Raw genomic sequence first — 21,211 nt, 5'->3', positions numbered from 1 at the left:
GCGTGTAATGGTACCTCATTGTGGTTTTGATTTGCATTTCTCTGATAATGAGTGATGTTGAGCATCTTTTCATGTGTTTGTTAGCCATCTGTATGTCTTCTTTGGAGAAATGTCTGTTTAGATCTTTGGCCCATTTTTTGATTGGGTCATTTATTTTTCTAGAATTGAGTTTCAAGAGTTGCTTATATATTTTTGAGGTTACTCCTTTGTCTGTTGCTTCATTTGCTATTATTTTCTCCCAATCTGAGGGCTGTCTTTTCACCTTACTTATAGTTTCCTTTGTTGTGCAAAAGCTTTTAAGTTTCATTAGGTCCCGTTTGTTTATTTTTGCTTTTATTTCCAATATTCTGGGAGGTGGGTCATAGAGGATCTTGCTGTGGTTTATGTCGGAGAGTGTTTTGCCTATGTTCTCCTGTAGGAGTTTTATAGTTTCTGGTCTTACATTTAGATCTTTAATCCATTTTGAGTTTATTTTTGTGTATGGTGTTAGAAAGTGTTCTAGTTTCATTCTTTTACAAGTGGTTGACCAGCTTTCCCAGCACCACTTGTTATAGTGGTTGTCTTTTTTCCATTGTATATCCTTGCCTCCTTTGTCAAAGATAAGGTGTCCATAAGTTCGTGGATTTATCTCTGGGCTTTCTATTCTGTTCCATTGATCTATATTTCTGTCTTTGTGCCAGAAAACTTTCAATATCTACTCTCTTAGCAGCTTTCAAATACATAGTACAGTATTGTTAACTATAATCATCATACTGTACATTACATCACCAGGACTTACCTATTTTATAACTAAAAGCTTGTACATTTTAATAACCTACACTCATTTCACCTAGCCCCCCTGCCTCTGGCAACCACAGATCTGTTCTCTGTATCTATGAGCCTGTTTTGTTGTTGTTTTCCAATAGTGCACATAAAAATGACATTATATGGTATTTGTCTTTCTTGGACATATTTCACTCGGCATAATGCCCGCAAAATCCTTTCATGTTACTGCAAATGGCAGAATTTCCTTCTTTTTCATGGCTGACTAACACTCCATTGTGCATGTGTGTATGTACATGTGTATGTGTACAACTTATTTATCCAGTCATTCATAGATGGATGCTTAGTTCACCTCCATGTCTTGGCTATTATAAATAAACCTGAAATGAACATGGGGGTGTATGTATCTTTCTGAATTAGTATTTTTGTTTCCTTTGTATAGATACCCAGAAGTAAAACTGCTAGATCATATGGCAGTTCTATTTTTAATTTTCTGAGTAACCTCCATACTGTTTTTCACAGAGGCCGTAACAATTTACATTCCTACCAACAGTGCATATTGACATATAACATTTAGAAAAGTGACACAGATATATACATAGAATGATGTGGAATAAACTGTAAGATATTTTAGTAAGTAAAAAGTATAAGTGGCAGAACAATAACCTCATATGTCCCTATCTGCCTTAACATAAAAGATAACTTATAAATAAATGAGGCAATATATGTAACATCTACTCTCAAAGTTACACCAGAAACTGGTTCCAGTAAAGTGGAAAGTAGGTTTATTTTTCATTTTACACTCCCTTATATTATCATTACCATGATTTTTTGCAAAAATATTAGCAAAAAAAAAAAAACCCATGGAATAATGTTCTATTATGGTATTACAGGTAAATCTATTCTTGTCTATTTTTCTAGAAACAGAATATGAAGAAATCTATTACCTACGTGTAAATCACTATGTATTTCTGTCCAAATAAAGCTGTAACTTGTTAACATATAAGAACATATATGTAAGCTTTCTATCTTTTGACCTTATCTGATACATAGAGTGCACACACAGAGACACCTATACAACTTACTCTCTTTGATGAAATCTCCATAGAAATAATAGGAACTGGATCCTGAAAAATTAAAAAAAATTCATATTTAGGAATAAAAATATAGAAACAGACCTTAGTATGGTTATAAATTAACTGAAATAATATTAGGTATGTGAGTGCTTCTCTGTCAAGCAGTATATAGCTTTCATTTTAGTAAATCAAAAGGAAAATACAATTAAATAAAATATGATTTCTTTCAAAAAATATTTTCTAATAGAGTAGGACAAAATATAGATGAGAAAAGTAGTGAATAATCTAATTATCTTTCAGTTTGTCTCTGCATTATAATTTTTGGGTTTGCATTTGAGTATTACTCATGTTTTGGAACTCAGTTATGTTTAAATAATGAAGTCAGAGTGGTATTTCTTATAAAGAAAGTTGAACCATTAGAAGGAAAACAGTTATATCTTTGAATAGGTCTTATTACCAATAAACCATGTGATCTTTAATTGTTTTAACTCAGGCCTAAACAAAATACTATGATCTTTCTTAGCTTTTTGAATGTTGAGTTTTAAGCCAACTTTTTCACTCTTCTCTTTCATCCTTATCAAGAGGCTTTTTAGTTCTTATTCTCTTTCTGCCATTAAGACGCTTGCTCCTTGGATGATAAAGCTATGACAAACCTAGACAGCATATTAAAAAGCAGAAAGGTTACTTTGCCAACAAAGGTCCATATAGTCAAAGCTGTAACCATAGCTTTTTCTCACAGATGTGAGAATTCTACCATAAAGAAAGTGGAGTTACAAAGAATTGATGCTTTCAAATTATGGTGCTAGAGGATTCTTGAGAATCCATTGGACTGCAAGGAGCTCAAACCAATCAATCCTAAAAGAAATCAACACTGAATATTCATTGGAAGGACTGATGCTGAAGCTGAAAGCCCAATACTTTGGCCACCTAATGCAAAGAGCTGACTCATTGGAAAAGACTCTGATGCTGGGAAAGATTGAGGGCAAGAGGAAAGGGGGCAACAGAGATGAGAAGGTTGGATAGCATCACCGACTCAATGGACATGAGTTGAGCAAACTCTGGGAGATAGTGAAGGACAGGGAAGCCGGGCATACTGCAGTCCATGGGGTGGCAAAGAGCTGGACATGACTTAGCGACTGTACAATATCAAAATATTTTTCTGTCAATCTCCATTAATCCAGAATGCTCTGAAAAATGTGCATTATCATCATCACTGTCCTGGAACTGCACCAGAGGAAGGACAATCTACAGGATAGTTTTGAGCGCCTCTGTGCAATTCTAGGGGTGGTTAAGACAAGAATATTTCTAAGGACATCACAAACTCAGTCTTTTCTGTAAGTGGAGAAGTCATAGGCACGTGGGATACACTCCTGGATAATTAATGGATAATTATCCTTCAAATAGTTGTTTTTTGAAAGAGAAAAATCTGATCATCTATATTAAATTTTTAAATATTTAAAACTACAGAACACTTTATTCACGTGTCATTGTTTAGTCACTAAGTCACTATGTTCGCAACCCCACAGACTGTAGTCCATCAGGCTCCTCTGTCCATGGGATTTCTCAGGCAAGAATACTGGAGTGGGTTGTCATTTCCTTCTCCAGGGAATCTTCTCAACTCAGGGATCGAAGTCATGTCTCCTGCGTTGGCAGGCAGCTTCTCTACTGCTGAGTCACAAGGGAAGCACATACATGCATTTATTCATTCAAAAAACAATGTTTCTTAAGGATTTATGTGAACAAGACATTGTTATGATGAATGCCCTTAATATGAGATCTATGATTCCTAATATGAAATGAAATCTTATAGAGGCCCAATATGCAAAATAAACAAAAATATAGCTGCTCTGGGGATTCTCCAGTGGCTCAGCAGTAAAAGAATCCACCTGCAAGGCAGGAGATGCCAAGACATGGGGTCGATTCCTGGGTCAGGAAGATAACCTGGAGAAGGAAATGGCAATCCACTCCAGTATTCTTGCCCGGAAACTCCCATGGACAGAGAAGCCTGGAGGGCTACAGTCCACGGGGTCACACAAGAGTCGGACACAGCTGAGCGACTAAGCAACAGCAGCTGCTCTGGTTGAGATAAGAACGTGGTTAACTTTGTGTGAAGCTATGAGGAATCCAATCTTCTGAACAGCTAAGGTGAAATAAACTGTTTTCATCAAAAATATTTTCATACACATTCATTACACAGATACACAATCTTCATTATTGCACATTGTGATCTTGTACATTTAATTACTTGCCAAAATTTATGTGCAACCCCAATATCAATACTTTTGGTATTGTGCTGCCATTCACAGCCATGCTCATGCTCAGAACAGCAAAAAAAAAAAAAAAAAAATATCTGAACTGCCCAAAATGTACATTCCCAGCTGAGGTTGATCAAGGTATACCCTGCCTTCTTGTTTCAACTCTCATACTGTAAACAAATATCTTCATGTTCCACTTGGTACCATATTTTTATTTTTGTCCTTTTTGTTAATGATTTACTGTTTAAAAGGCCCCTAAGCATGTTGAAGTGTTGTGTTCCTAAGTTCCAAAAGGCTGTGATGTGCCTTATGAAATAAATATGTGTTTTAAATAAGCCTTGTTCAGGCAGGAGTTATTAGCGCTATTAGACGTAAGTTCAATTTTAATTAATCAATAGGATAGTCCTGGTGGCTCAGTGGTAAAGAATCCACCTTCAGTGCAGGAGACATGGGTAGATGCCTGGGTCAAGAAGATCCTCTGGATGAAATGTCAACCCACTCCAGTATTCTTGCCTGGGAAATTTCATAGACAGAGGAGTCTAGCAGGCTACAGTCCATGGGTTGGCAAAAGAGTTGGACACAACTGAGCGACTAAACAACATATACTAAATAAGTTGTCTTTAAAAAGAAACACAAATAAAACAAGTTTCCATATCAATCAGTTGACAAATGCTGTGACTAGAGACTCTCAGGAACCCAATGCTGCATCTCCTCTTCATTTTTCAGTCGCTCAGTCATGTCCGATTCTTTGTGACCCTATGGACTGCAGCGTGCATCTCCCCTAGGAGCAATGATTACTAATTAATTCAGTGTTCAAAGACCATAACTGCTACAGATGGCAAGACTTACTGTGTGTATATGGCTGTGCATGTGTGTGTGTAAAAAAGAGAGACAATATATACAACTGCTTTTGTCATGCTTAATATTTCCATTATCATTTTGCATTTTTCTTTTAGCAAATTCTCTGTGTAAACTGCACGTGATAAAAAGGCAATCTACTTATCACATGACAATGCCCACAATATGAAACCTGCTATTTTTTTAATTGTTTTTATTGATAGTACATTTGCTTAAGACGATGATTGTAATAATGATTCTACAATTCATTTGTGGGATAAGTGTCATTTATGTCCCAGTTCATATAATGAAATCCTTTTCATGCTTGGTAAATACTGGCCTCTTTATCTGAATAGTGAATAGTCTATGATAATCAAATAGATGTACCAGAATTTTAAATCATTCTTCACTTCAAAGTACTCTGAATTTACAACATACTGATTAGGATAAAAAAAAAAAAACTGATGTAATGTTTTTTCTATTTATAATTCACTTGCAATTGTCTGCAATACATAAATGTTGGCTATATGTTTCACTAAAAATACCTTGAATATCTGAAGTTCTTCTAGAATTACTTCTTCCATTGATTCTGTTTCTTGGTTGTAAATCGTGATCACTTTCAGCACAATTCCATTATCTATAAGAAAACAAAAGAAGAGATAATCCAGAAACTTTGTCACAATGTGGCTTTCAAACAATTAAAAACCATGGAGAGATTATAAATTTAAATAAGATTTGAAATCTAGATGTATAAAATATTTATTCATTGCCAGTTAAAACAAGATGGCTATTTATATATTCATATTTTAAATTAGCAAAAAAATCAATTTTGTGTACCTGGTCAAAGGATAAGACCAAATAATATAAAATTATTTTTCAACAATTTGATTCAAAAACTCAACTAAAGGTTCAGAAATCAAGATGTCTTTTGGAATTAATGAAATAGAAGACAGAAAATTATTCTAGTTTTTTCTGTGATGTATGATGAAAGAATATTTTTTACCTAAAGCTACCTCCTGGTAAGACTATACCTTTAATCTTAGGGACCCTTCCAAGCAACACACAATGGAAATGTTGACATATTGATATATAAGTAGAATATCTTTATATCTATACATATACACTTTTCCTCCCAATTTTAATGAGATATAATTGACATACAACACTGTATAATTTTAAGGTATACAGCATAATTATTTTATCTACATACATCATGGGCTTCTCTTCTGGCTCAGATGGTAAAGAATCCACCTGCAATGGGTTCGATCCTTGGGTTGGGAAGATCCCCTGGAGAAGGGAAAGGCTACCCACTCCAGTACTCTGGTCTAGAGAATTCCATGGACTATACAGTCCATGGGATTGCAAAGAGTCAGACACGACTGAGCACGTACACCACAAAATAATATCACAATAAGTTTAGTGAACATCCATCATACAAAATAGTTTATTTTTTCCCTTGTGATGAGAACTCTTAGGGTTTACTCTCTTAAAAGGTTCATTATAACATACAGCACTGTTAACTATATTAGTCATGGTATATATTATATCCTTAGTACTTATTTATCTCATAATTGGAAAGATGTATCTTTGACAACCTTCATCCAGTTCTCCCACCGCTCACCTCCAGTAACCACAAGTCTTGTTATATACACTTTCAATGAAAATTTCAAGTATACACTATAGAGAGAATAGGGTAATGAGTCCTCCTGTACTAATCATTTAGTTTATATAATTATAAATAATTTTATAATTTATACCTACATTTTAAAATCCTACCTTGTTTTTATTATTCCTGATATTCTGAACTTGTTCTTTCCAATGAAAATTTAATAAAACACTAACTTGACCGTAAGAACAATTTAGTATAGTGCTAGAAATGACTAGGGGGGAAAAAGCACTTTGGAGGTTCTGATCCTGGAGTTTCTATAGTACTTATGCAATTTCTTTAAAAATTATGAAATCATGTGGTTGGCTAAATATAATGTAATTAAAATAAAACTAATAAAAATTACCAAAAGGAACAAAATTATCATATCAAGCACACATTATAAATATCCCACAATTATCATATCAAGTAAAAAAGCAAAGAGGAACTCAAATTATCAGTTTGCAACTAGTGATTTTTCAATAAAGACTACTATATATAGCACTAAAGCGTGTGTCTGGTAAATTTGGGGAAAAATAACTCTTTTGTGGGATTATTCAAAGTTTTACTCATCACACATTCATCAAATATGTTCTTTAGTGCTGAAAAGTTGTGGTTCAATATAATGATATCTTTAAGCTCAACATAGGTTACATGAGAGCCTAAGTATATACCTTATATATTTCTGGAATTCTCTCAAATAGCTTTGGTCAATCTAACAAAAAAGTATTTCTGAAAACATTCTTGGATTTACATACATGACTTCTACTTTCCAAGGCGGTTAAAAATAACATGCTTTTTTCTGTGATTAATTTTATCAAATATTACTCTTGCTTACGGAATTCTTTCTTTTTTTTTTTTTTAACTTTGTTGGATACAACTATAAGTGAATTCGTGGCCAGGTAATTTTAACTTTGTTAAAGAAATGTGATGCTTTGTTAATCTTGAACCCACAGTGCAGAACATATTGCCTAGTCATTTCAGTCATATCTGATTCTTTGTGACCCCATGGACTGTAGCCTGCCAGGCTCCTCTGTCCATGGGATTCTCCAGGCAAGAATACTGGAGAGGTTTGCCATTTCCCTCTCCAGCAAAACATATTACTAACCTCTTAAATGAATAAAATATAGCCTGCAAGAGACATCAATTTTTGGAAATCAGACAATTACCTCCTTACTTGTACCTTTGCTTTTTCAAAAAGCATGAGTGGGAAAGTTCAAGCACCAATATTAATACTATATAGTAATTCCTGATCTGGGCATATGTAATGTCTCTTTAGAATATGTCAATGATTAAAGTTATATATAGTAGAATGCTTACTCTGTTAAATAGGATTTGCTATAGCAATTACTATAATGCATATATAAAAAAAGAAATGATCGTTTTAATGATTCTTTAAATGACTATATAATTTCAAAGTATTTGACAGAATTTGATACATATTACCCTGCATGCTAAATGATTCCAAGTTTTCCTCCATAAGCTAGATCTAATGAATGACACTAATTGAAATCACAGATCTATCTTACATTTTGACTTTTAGCATATTTATTATATTTTATTTTAATAATGCAGGATATTATAGCTTTAGTCTAAAATTTTAGTCTAAAATTTTATCTCCATCGGGCTTCCCTTGTGGCTTAGCTGGTAAAGAAACTGCCTGCAATGCAGGAGACGTGGGTTCGATCCTTGGGTTGGGAGAAGCCCCTGGAGAAGGGAAAGGCTACCCACTCCAGTATTCTGGCCTGGAGAATCCAGTGGACTGTATAGTTCATGGGTCGCAAAGAGTCAGACACGACTGAGCGACTTTCATTTTCTTTCATTTTGATGTATAACATTTAGCTTGTTTCATTTCACATGATTGACTTCTGATGGGGCTTGATAAGCATAGTTGAGATAATAAATTTAGGTGAAATTACCTAAACTTTACCTAAAGATTGAAAAATCTCGAGCCCTTACTGAGAAGCCAAGGGAAGCAGTGGCCCTGAGGGACTAACAGAAGAGAACCATCCTTGCTATGGCACCCTACTTCTGCTCTAAGTTCTTTTCTGGAACCAACATTGTTTATTAACATCAATTATTCATTATTTAATGTATTCATTTTGTTCAAATGTATTAAATATCAACCATGTATCAGGAATTACAGGCTGTAACTGCCCCAAATTCTTCTCTTCCATTGCAGTGGACAGACAGTATGTAAGAAAGCCAAATGGGTCAACAGAGGTTTTGTTGACAGGCAGGGATTTTTAATGTAATGTTATTGATTTCAAGGTTCAATTTAATGTCTGAGTACTTTCTAATTTCATTACCTGTCCCAATGAACAAGACATCATATTGGCCATCCTCAGCTTCTACTCGATCCACAGCTATTTGCTTCAGGTTATACTTTCCATCTGTTTTCACTAGTATTGGTTTTTTATGGGCAGGTTTTATGGGCTGGTACATAAGTGGATGGCTTCTAGCAAATCGGATGGCATCATCGGGATAGTCTTTGGTAGTCTCATACCTCCCTCCGTTCACCTTGCTGGCACACTGGAACACAAATGGATCAGAGAATATTTTCCCATGAAATCTAAAGGGCAGATTTATAGTCAATTGTAAGGAGAATTATAAAAACTGAGTATGTTCAATTAGTCAACTATGTATTTAGCAATATTTAATAACCACATGTGCTTTACTACAGAAATAAAATCTGAATTAAAAATTGCATAGTGAGGCTGAATTATTTAAAAAATGTGGCACTAGAAATAGACAGCAATGAAATCCTGAAAAACAAACAAAGTACATATAGTTGGGAGATAGTACAAACATAATATTAAAATATTTTAATTATTTTCCTGCTTCTAAAATTTATTTTTCATGTTGCAAATTAAATTTTAAAGTAAACAATGTACTGTTCATAGCAAAACCAGGTGACTTGTTATTGCACTAAATCTTTCCCCCAAATTAAGAATTACAACCACACAACAGCTTTCCTGTTACTGACACTGATTGGTGAGAGTTTCAATTGTCTCACTGACTATAGAATTTTAGTGCTACAACAGAAACCTCTTCAAATCCCATCATCGTTAATTAAGGGGGGGGCGGAAAAAACCTTTTCTGTTCTAGTGTAATTTGTATGAATTTATATTATGTTTGTATGAATCAGACACAATAATTTGAAAAAAACAGAAATACCCACTATAACACGTCTCAATTCTTAAAATCACCGACTCTAAAAACAAATGTTCAGCGGTACCTAAGCTACTTCTTGGAATACCTATAAGTATGTTGATTCATGCTTGTTATTTAGTGCTCCCTCATTTCACATATTTTCTTCTAGAACCAGCAACACTTGTAACGGTGAGCTCGATAAAAATTTTCTACTTTAGAGTATAAACACAGTAGTTTATTAATCATTCTGCAAGGAGGGCATTTTTAAATGGTTTGTTTTAAAATTTTGGACCATATTTCTTAATTTGGCATCAATATTTCACGTGAGTGTACTTTCATGATATATAATTGGAAACATTCTAGACCAGCCTGGAAGCAGTTCAGTAACCAGTCACTTCCTCTAAATCTCCTTTAATACCATGTGGTTTCAAGAAGCATTTCCAGCAAAGCCACAGGAGTGGGTTTTCTCCATTTAAATTGTAATTTCAATCAATAGAGTGAAATAAAATATACTTTATGTCTTATTGGAAGTAATAATTTTAACCTAGTGAGAGAGAGTGATTGAAATGGTAAAGCCTTACACTTGTTAACTGAGGTAAGGTTTGTTTCCACTTTGAACTGTGGCTCTGCAAAAATGATTTCTACTGACTTAAAAGTACCTGTGGAATCAGCATAGTGATGGGTTTTCACCAGCTGCTCATAATGGTGTAGACTGAATTGCATGACAAGTTTGTTTGCCATGAACAGCAGATACAATGCTGCTACCTTTTTGCAACCTAATTGTGTACAGGACACATAATACAAAATCCTCCTCATCATTTATTATCATCATGTGTGCAATTAAAAGCACAGTTTGAATGGCTAGTTAGGGAGAATCTTGGTAGCACCAGTTAAGAGGCAAATGGTGGAACTTCCTCTTGGCAAATGGGTTGCTCAGTATTCTGAAGAGCCAAAGAAAAAACTTCCTCTCAATATGCTTAAGTGAGAAGCTGGGATAAAGTCTGGTCTAGGGAACTAAGAGCCTGACTCAATTATCAGAATATATATTAACAATATGGTAACATTCTCTCGCTTGGAAACCACTTGGGGGCACTAATTCTTCTAAAGAGGCTGAGAGGAATACGATGCTCATTTTAGTGATATTTCTGTATTCGCCAGTACCTCTAAAAATAAAAATTTAGTTAGAGTCACATGGATAGACAAAATATCAACAATAATATATATTTTTTAATGCTAAGATGTATCCATTTTAGATTACATTCTTTTCATTAAATAACAAGCATACATCTAGATGTAAGAAGTAATATTTCTTTACCATGCAAGTAACCAAGCAGATTTTTAGTTGTAGAATTTCTTAACTGTTTCATGCAAATTTAATAAAGCATCTGAACAATGAACAGAATATTACTAAAAAAGCCTTTCAAAAATAATAATACTTTGCTAAATGCCTAAACTTACAGATCCAGGTCTTGGATAAGGTACTTTTCCTTCATAGAGCGACCAGTGGTATTCAGGTCCTTCCTTATGTGCATATGGTCCATTAAAGGCTGCCCGGATGCTAGACATGTGATAAACACATATAGCATGGCCTCTAAATATATTACTGGGGAAAAAAAAGATAATTACTATTCTGGAATAGACTAGGAGGTCATCTAGTCAAACCCTACAGACACCTTAGATAAGGAGGAAGTCTTTTGGGTAAAAGAGTTGCAATCTCTTAGGTATAAGACTAGAGATATTATCTACTACAATACTCCAAGTATTCAAACTCCAAACTTACTGTTTTTTGCCTATTTATTAGAGCAAATTAAAAATGACATTGTTAGAATCACAAAAGCAGTCATGTCATTTCATTTTTTTTTCCAGTTGAATCTTAAAATTTTAATTGAACTATAATTGATTTAGAATGCTGTGTTAGTTTCAGGTGAACTACACACACACACACACACACACACATATGTAAATATATTCTTTTGTGTTTTACATGTCTTATTAAGGAAGATTTCGTCTTAATATTTTTAAAGATTCATTTCCAAGTTGAGGAAGGTTTTATCTTCTTGCATCTCTTTCAGGTATACTGTGTTTCTCTTCTTGCCATGCTGTTAATATTGTTGTAAATTTTATTCAAATTTTCAAATTAGTGTATATGATTTGAAGAATAAATTAAAGTCTAAAGAGAATTAGGGGCTTTGTTCCATTCTTTAGCTTGGCTGTCACACAAACATTGATTGGTTTACTGTGTATTACTCCCTCCAGGTCACTGAAAAAAGTGCTACAGCGGCAAGATGACTGGGCTGCACCAGATTAATTTTGAGAAAAAGACTTAAATTATGCAAAACTCAGTTTCCTTACCTGAAGAACTAGAAGAAGTTGAAATTATTTTCTTGATAAATATTCTACTTATCTTGGATAAAGACAGTGTTTGAGCTTTCTTTATAAAATAAAGCTACAGCAACTTTTATTGTGAGTATTTAAAATAAGATTCTGTGAAAGAACATTTTAAAATTATTTGTTTTAAAGATTAGGCCACATTTCTTAATTTGGCATAACCTGAATGAAGTCTAACACTTCCCTAGCCTCCTTACTGTAAGAATTAAAATCATTCGATTGTGAAAGTGCTCTGCAAAATGCAAAGTTTTTTAAAAGTATAACATTTCCTACAGTATGAGACACCTTAGAACAGCAGTTATGTTACTGTCTAAGGACATCAGTTCACACATTTTATAACACACCTTGAAGCAATGGAAATGCCTGCAACAGTGAGAAAACCAGAGATAGTCTTCCAACTGACGTGGCAGTAAACCTTTGATCACTATGCTATGATATCAACCTTTACGTCAGATAACACCTGGGAAGCCTTTCCTCAAAATTATGCATATATTAAACAGCCAAAATTGAAATTATGGAAGAAAATAATGTTCTGTTTTTGAAAACTCAGACAGATCAATTATGCTATCATTTATGAAAACAGCTTATAAGCTGATCATTCTAACTCATTAAAAAATCAATAACTCATTAAAAAATGACTATTCTATAGCTTACATTTATCATATAATGCCATGGAATTATCATGCAATGTACAAATTCTTCACTGGCATAAGAGAGAAGATGAAGTGTAAAAAAAATGTTAGGGATTTTCCATAGACTGTGATAACTATCAATCTACATTAACTACTTCTTCTTGCATCAAGGAATAATTGATAGCAAAATTGTCTCTATGTTTCTGTGCTAAAGAAAAGGTCCCCTTAGGACAGCAGGATGCTTATCTAAAGAGTTTTATTATTTTTTTCAAAGTGAGATTAAGAAATTACATGCTGAAAAACTAAACAAAAACTTAATGCAACACCAAGGTGGGGGGACAGGGGAGATGAGCTGGGAGGCTGAGGTTGGCATATATACATTATCTAAATACAAAATAGAGACGAAAACAGACTTGTACTGCACAGGAAACTCCACACCCTGCTCTGTGGTGATCGAAATGGGAAAGAAATTTTAAAAAGAGGGGATCTATGTATACATATAACTAATTCACTTTGCTGTACAGTTGTTATAGTTTAGCTGCTAAGATGTGTCCAACTCTTTTGTGACCCCAGGCTCCATTGTGTATGGGATTTCCCAGACAAGAATACTGGAGTGGGTTGCCATTTCCTTCTCCAGGGGATCTTCCTAATTCAGGGACAGAACCCACATAACCCACATTGGCAGGTGGACTTTTATAAACCACTGAGCCACCTGGGAAACCCTTGCTAGACAGTAGAAACTTAAAAAGTATTGTAAAGCAATTATACGCCAATAAAAATTAATAAACAAAATTTTATGGAGAGATCCTAAGCAAATAAAGTACACATGACAACATAAACGTTTAAGGCCAATGCAAAGCAAACAAGGAACTGAGTAATATTTTTCTATCCGCATCAAGAGAATTGAAGTATATTCTTTATTTCTCATTTTAACCATCTCATCTCCACTCTGATTTATTTGGAAAGACATGCAGGGAATTATATATACAAACTTTCAACTCAAACTGATTCTAATAACATATTTTCATTCACGTATCAGACACATGAAATGATCTTTGATTCATTTTTCCAGCACTCTTCAATGGATACATAACACAAAAACATAAAAATATCAGATCATAAGTCCTAAACTTGAGTAGTTTATTTAAATTTAAAACATGGAGGGCAAATCAGAAACGTGTGTTCTCTAAGAATCCACACAGGGGCAGGACAACCAGAGGACAGGAAGTGAGCAAATGCTGTGTGATTAAGGAATCAAGGAGTGTTTCATGAAGATGGTAATCGACAAGTACTGGAAGAGAAAGTAGATAAAGCAAATCATAGTGACGGGCAAACCAGACACTGGGATTCTGACAGGTTATTATCTTGTCAAAAGCAGAGTTTGAGGGAAGTTAGAGGAAAAACTTCCAATCTTAAGTGGGGAATAGTGGATAGAAAGACTTGAAAGCCTGACCCAGACAACTGTATATGATAACTGAAAGAATGATCCTAGACTTTACAGCATGGAACTAGTACCTTAAAACAAGCAAACAAACAAAAAACTGTATAGAAAAAAAAAATGTCATTCTGTTGTAGATCGGGGGTGAAGAGCTTAGGATACTGAGCAGAGGATGCTAGTACTTTAAACCAAAAGAAATAAGGATTTGGATTGAGATTGTGGTTTTAAAAAAGTACAACTGCAAATACAGAAGAATGAAGGGAAATTGGTGACTTGTAAAGTATAGAAAGTGAGAATAACAGATTGATCAGTAGTATTTTCAATTACATCCACTGTGAAGGCATGAGGCATCTTTTGTTTCATGACACTTTGACTAACCATATGAATTTCTTACCTGGTAGTGTTGAAGAGTCCAAATATCACTGGGTTCTTATGATCTCTGGTATGTAGCAAGAACACATCCTCTGAAACATTAAAGATCATTACATTAACTTAATATGTTTAGCCCTCAAGGCATGTGAAGAAAAGACAGTGACATAAAGTAGTCTAGAATCCATGATGTATTTTGAGATATATCTTATATATAAGATGATATATATATTATATAAGATGATATATATATTATATAAGATGATATTATATATATATTATGATATATTACATGTAATATGATACATGCATGATATGATATGTATATGATATACATATTATATATAATATGATATAGATTTCCATATACAGTTAAGCAACCATGACCAAATCACAACATAGTGAGATGGATGAACTGTTGAGGATGACTTTGAGCTGGGCCTGAAGGAAGGAGCTGGAGGTGCTGACTCTAAAATAAAAGGAGGGGTCTTTTTGCTTTTCCAACTCCTTTGGCCCAACTTGTGGACCTGGCTGAGATGAGAATAAAAACTTGCTCTAAGTTAGAAGTCAGTGACGGTGTAAAGCAAGTTTTCTATGCATGTTAAAAACAGTGAGGGTTTTACAAAGAAGCACACATATCAAAGAGGAAGATTTAACTCTCCTAATAATATTTACCTAATTCATCAAAATATGTATCAATCCCATTCATGCCCGGTACTGAGCAAACCAGTCTAGCTTTCAGGAAAGTGCTCCACTTATTCACCAGGATTCTCTGTCCTCCCATATCATTCTGTGAAAAACAAAAAGCAGGTCAATGGGGACCCAGAGAACTTTTACCAACAATGGATTTTGTATTAATAAACATGAAGATGGCAAGAGTTACACCTGTTTTACTTAAGTAGAAATTTTGGTCTACTCCTCAAATAATATTAAAGATGCAATTCCTCATAAACCTTTTCCTTTTTTTTAGGTTTACACATGCTGCCTTGTCAGTGTGATTTCACAATGGCCCATAAAACAGTTTCCAGGTGTGAAACAATGTTAGTTGAGTAGGTGCCCCAAAATAAATAGTAACTTTTATGATACAGTAGCTTTTACTATTACTTTATTGATAAATAATCTGCTTATCTCAGAAATACAGACACATCTCTTTTTCTTCTTTTAGGGAAAAAGACTTATGATATGAACACACATGCATACATACACACAACAAGCATATATATTTGTACACATATACAAAATACATACATGTGTATATGTGTGTCTGTGTGTACATCTATACATGTACATATGAATATCTTAAATTTATTGAGTATCTTTTTAAATATCAAAATAACTTCACATTTATAATACTATTAGGATTCTCTTAATATATAAGGCTACTTCAGTTGGTTTTTGAATATTCACTAAATCATCTATCTGAATTCCAACAAACTATAGATGTTTTTCCCTACAGAATCAACCATCTGAATTGTTGAAACATAATTATGTAAATTATTTAGAATGTGGATTACAGAAACTAGAAAGATTTTGGTGAAATTAACATTTTAAAATGGAGCTTAAACTTCTGTATGGGAAGAAGTATAGCCTAATTATACACCATTTCTTCTTAATAGGGCTTTGAAAATGGGGAAGATAACATAAAATGCAAAGTTCTTTTCAGATTAAACTTTAGTCGACATGAAGTCTAAAGATTAGACACTAAATACCAATTTTAGGGAGCCTAAGAGAATACTATAAAACATTTTAAAGTAGAAACCTATTATAAAATGAGCAAAGGCTTGACATTAAATTGTGAGATAAGCAAGCTTAATGAGAGAGGAAAACAGTCCTCACCACACAGAGTCGCCCCACTCTGGTATAAATTGCATGGGCACTGTTTTCTGCCTCCAGGGCCTTCTCCGTGAAAAAGAAATACACTTTGTTGTCATCTCGGTCTTCATTGTCAGGGATCATATAAGAACCTACAAATTTTGGTTCTAGATAAGTAAAAAAATAGAAGAAAATGTAATAGTTATTACAACAAACTTAAAATATTTCCTTGACATTTTGTACTAACTTTTAATATCATGTAGATATCTCCATGTTCTCTGCAAATCAACAGTTTTACGGAAGTGTTAGAGGATTTAAAATTTAACTGAGTCCGGGAGGAAAATAATCTGATTTCAAACAACATACACTAGAGACTTGAATTCAAAAAAGAATAGGTTAAGAGCAACATGATGATACTCTCCACAAATTTCCTATCTGTCTCTCTATCCATATAAAGTCAATATAAATATATGAAAAATATTTTAGTAAAGAAGTCTATCATTACTTTTTTTTAACTCATAAATTGTCTACTAGTACAGCTCATGGAAGATCATTTTAATTTTAAGGTGGAAAATTCACTTTAAGTTTTTGTATTTCTAATCGAATGGATCTGAGTGAATGACTTTTGACTGATACAGAATGTCAAATATTTTAATGACAAAATGCTGGCAATAATGACTATGCACTCTAAAGCTTAATAAAAAGGTTGAAAATAATGAAACTACTCACTATAAAATTATTTTAGTTCTTAGATATACCAATGTGCCAAAATATAAACATGACTTCTTCCAAAGAATTCTATGCAAATGAATGCCTAGTGATGTTCCTAGAATTTTATTTGTCTCTAAAGTACAATGTGATTCTGTTAAACAAGCAAAGAAAAGTAATCAATTCATGCAAAATTATACCAACTGACAAGAGACAACAACTTATTGGATGAAAGGGGTTTTCATTCTGCATACATTTGCTTTGTTCATTAAAATCCTGATTTGTAAGTATTGCTCTGAGAGTAATTTGGTTTTATTATAAAGCTGATCAATTTTTATGTAAAATGATATGCATATATCATATAATATTTTAATTTGGGAATATTGCTAAGAAAAAAAGGAGAAATTTGCAAAACCTATAAATTACATTTGTATTGTTATCATTATCAAAATGGCAAGTTTCCCATCAGCTCTGGACTTGCTTTTCAGTTCTGAGTCATAAACTTTTCTTCTCGACCCCACCTTTCAACAGGCGCTCATCATCATGCTCAGTGCGGATCTGAGCCAGTCGGCCCAGGCTCCTGAAGATGGCAGCATCTCTGCCCCAATAGTCACTGTAGAGTCCAGCAAACAATTCGCTACCTGCATGAAAACATCAGTTAAAGAGCCGTGAGTGTCTCTGGGTCTGATGACAACATGCTATTCTGTCCCGTGCTTAGTCACTCAGTCGTGTCTGACTCTTTGAGACCCCATTGGACTGTAGTCTGCCAGGCTTCTCTGTCCATGGGGATTCTCTAGGCAAGAATACTGGAATGGGTTGCCAATCCCTCCCCCAGAGGATCTTCCCAACCCAGGGATTGAACCCAGATCTCCCGCTTTGCAGGTGGATTCTTTACCAGCTGAGCTACCAGGGAAGCCCGATGACAACGTATAAAACCACAACTGCAATAAACACATCCAGGTTTACCATGTATATGGCCTTAGAAAATCAACGCTACAGTACAGAGCAGGAGTGGTGCAGTCAGACAGCCAGGGTTTGAATCACGACACTACGGCTTACTAGAAGTGTGACCCTGGACAAGTTGCTTAACCTCTTTGCCTCAGTTTCCACATTTACAAATAGGAACAGCAAAAGCATTTAGAAGAGCAGGGGCATATGCTAAGACCTATATGATCAGTTGATAAATAGGCTGACTTTATGGTATTTTAATAAACTTCTTTCAATTTTCATATCATCAGGGTATTAGTGTTGGTATTATGTGTGATTCAGTTAATTCAAATACTTCTTGTAGTAAGAAATTGCCTCCAGTAACATGACTTTAGTTCAGGAACCACTAAGTCCGACAAAGTAGCATATAATTTAATTAGTTGTCATTTAATTTGTAAGTGTGTGGCTCATTTAGATAGAAATGATAGAGTTTGTGATTTAATCGGGCAGTCAACAGAATGAATAAAGCTAGCTGTAACATGTGGTGAAGGTCACAGACTTAAATCAGGCCAAGGAATACACAAATATATGCAGGATCTCAAAAAATGACTATATGTCTTTGGGACAAGCCTGAAAAAAAGACATTAAAATAGCTTTAAATAGCTTAAAATAGCTTTAAATTTAAAATAGCAATAGAGAAAAATAAATTAACAGGGGAAAAAAAAAGATAAAACTTTTTGAAAGGTCAAAACCTCTCAAGCACAGGGATGTGAAGTCCTCTTTTGTCAAATTGACAACAGAAGATAATGATTATGCCCTTCAACTGAGGCCAGAAGGATTGCCATGGGCATATGCAGCTCGAATTTTGTCTTGGGCAAAAATCTCTGGCCATGAAATGATAGCAACAGATCACTGGAGACAACAACCTCCATTTAGGGTGATAAAATTACTTCCTTCATGAGCATCATGTAACTCTGCTCAGGTTTTAAAATATAGAGATAATAAGTATACTAAACTCAAAGTATGAATGTTTTTCTGTTAAATTTGGAATGTGTCCACATGCTATTTAAAGTGTTTTTAAGTTTAAGATAATTCAAATTAATCGTACTTCCAATTTAATAAAGTTAGTTGTATACTTATTTTAGAGTTAGAACTATTAAAGCTACAGGTATAAAAATGTGACCAAGTTTTCACAGAATTTAAGAAAAGTTGAGTGTCATATTTATAAACTTTACTTGCTATATTTAAAATTGGTTCAGTATGTATAAAGAATTTTCTCTAAATTAAGGCCTTTAAAATTTTTAAAAATTTGAACAGAATAAATATATTTCTATGGTTTCAAATTTGAGAAAGTAATCAACTGAGTTGCAAATAGGACACACTGCAACGAAGTTTAAAAATAAAGATGAGGGACTCCCATGGCTGTCCAGGGTTATGACTCTGTGTTTCCAAAGCAGGCGGTACAGGTTTGATCCTTGTTTGGGAAACTAAGATCCCACATGCTGTGGGGCATGGCCAAAAAATTAAATTTTTTTAAAAGTAAAGATTCTTGCTTTTATCATACTAGATTTAGAAAAAGAAAACTGATATATAAGTTGAATTTTAAAACTTACAAGAAGAATAAGTTTTTATAAATGTTATAGTAAACTAGTCTTCATTCACAAAAACGTGAGTAAAGCCATAAATGGTTTTGTTTGTTTGGTTCACAAAATCCCCTATGGATACTTAAAAATTATATTAGGACACAATCAAATAAAATTCAGGTTTCCCACAAAGGAATTCACTTTTAAACTATATACATACACAATATTATGTTATATTATATTATATAAGAGAAAGAGAGAGACAGGAGAGACAGAAGCAAATGTGGTAGAATATTAACAGTTGGTGAATCAAGGTAAATGGCATAAATTTTTACTCCTCTCTCAATTTTTCTTTGTATTTGAAAATTTTCAAGACAACAAACTTAAAAATGAGCTGTATTTTCTGAATTAATCCCATATATTCAATGTATGCTAAGTGAGAAGTATAATAAGAAAAATAACAAAAGCTAAAAAATAAAGATGCTTTGTATCTGGACTTAAGAAATATAATTTGGTAGAAAAGAATTATATCAGAACTCATGTGTAAGCAAGTTCTTTGGAACTAGAAAGGGTGGGAGGAAGAACATAATTTGTATCAAATTCAGTCAGTGTTATCTTCACTAGAATTTTCATATCCATATGTGGAAAAAGAATATTTTGAGATAAAATGCATTCAGTGGTTAGAGATATGAACCATGGGATTCCTGCACTACTTGAACACAGATAAAAGAGAGTCATGCTGAATTCATTAAAAGGCTTTGGGGATCATTATCTCTATGGAATAAATGAATGAGTTGACCCATAAAAAAGCTAACTGACTACTGAACCACCAGAGCAAGGGTTTTTCTGAAATTTTTAAAAACTATTATAGCTTCCACATAAAATATAAAGGCCATTTCACATGGATGAACTTAAGAGATTTTCATACAAAGTGAAGTAAGTTGGACACAGATAAATATCATATGATACCATTTATATGTGGAACCTAAAAATAAAATGATACAAATGAACTTATTTATACACAGAAGTAGACCCACAGACATAGAAAACAAATCTATAGTTACCAAAGGGGAAAGAGGTGTGGGATAAATTGGGAATATGGGATAAATGTGGGATAAATGTGGGATTAACAGACACACATTACTATATTCAAAACAAACAGCAAGGATCTACTGTATAACACAGGGAACTATAAACAGTATTTTGTAATAACTCATAATGGAAAAGAATCTGAATAAGAAGGTATACATGTGTATAAATCAACTATACTTCAATAAATAATAACAAACTATAAAGGTCATTTTGTAAAACTGTCCTAAACAGAACTTATTTTTCTAATATGGCCTGGGTGAATGTTTAATGCATAATAGGCACCCCAAAATTTTTTTTCTTTAAAATCACAACAGTTTTATACTTCTTAAGATTGTAATGTACTTTAATTTCCTAAAATATTTATAGAATTTTTATATGTGAAAATATTATTATGGAAAATAATCTTTATTTTATTTCACATCAATTTTGTTGCACTTATCCCAATTTGAACACTGTTTCCAAGTTCTATTAATACTCGTTTTAATCAATATAAATTTAACAAATAAGTTTCACATGAAGCCACTAGATGGAGCC

At 33.6% G+C, this 21,211-nt stretch overlaps 1 protein-coding gene across 1 annotated transcript in view; it reads right to left on the bottom strand.

Moving 5' to 3' along the window:
• The window catches only part of SEMA3E (semaphorin 3E), a 275,960-nt gene that overhangs the window by 34,658 nt on the left and 220,091 nt on the right, over nt 1-21,211 (bottom strand). The window contains exons 6-13 of the mRNA XM_043462903.1: nt 17,597-17,716; nt 16,392-16,534; nt 15,231-15,345; nt 14,581-14,650; nt 11,187-11,331; nt 8,885-9,107; nt 5,476-5,567; nt 1,848-1,889 (exon numbers count right to left, since the gene is read on the bottom strand). Coding sequence (XP_043318838.1) covers nt 1,848-1,889; nt 5,476-5,567; nt 8,885-9,107; nt 11,187-11,331; nt 14,581-14,650; nt 15,231-15,345; nt 16,392-16,534; nt 17,597-17,716 — 950 coding nt within the window. The remainder of the gene's footprint in view (nt 1-1,847; nt 1,890-5,475; nt 5,568-8,884; nt 9,108-11,186; nt 11,332-14,580; nt 14,651-15,230; nt 15,346-16,391; nt 16,535-17,596; nt 17,717-21,211) is intronic.

The sequence above is a fragment of the Cervus canadensis genome, chromosome 3 (genome assembly GCF_019320065.1).
Source record: "Cervus canadensis isolate Bull #8, Minnesota chromosome 3, ASM1932006v1, whole genome shotgun sequence".
In the NCBI taxonomy this organism is placed as follows: Eukaryota; Metazoa; Chordata; class Mammalia; order Artiodactyla; family Cervidae; genus Cervus; species Cervus canadensis.
This window is presented reverse-complemented; position numbering and strand designations above follow the sequence as displayed.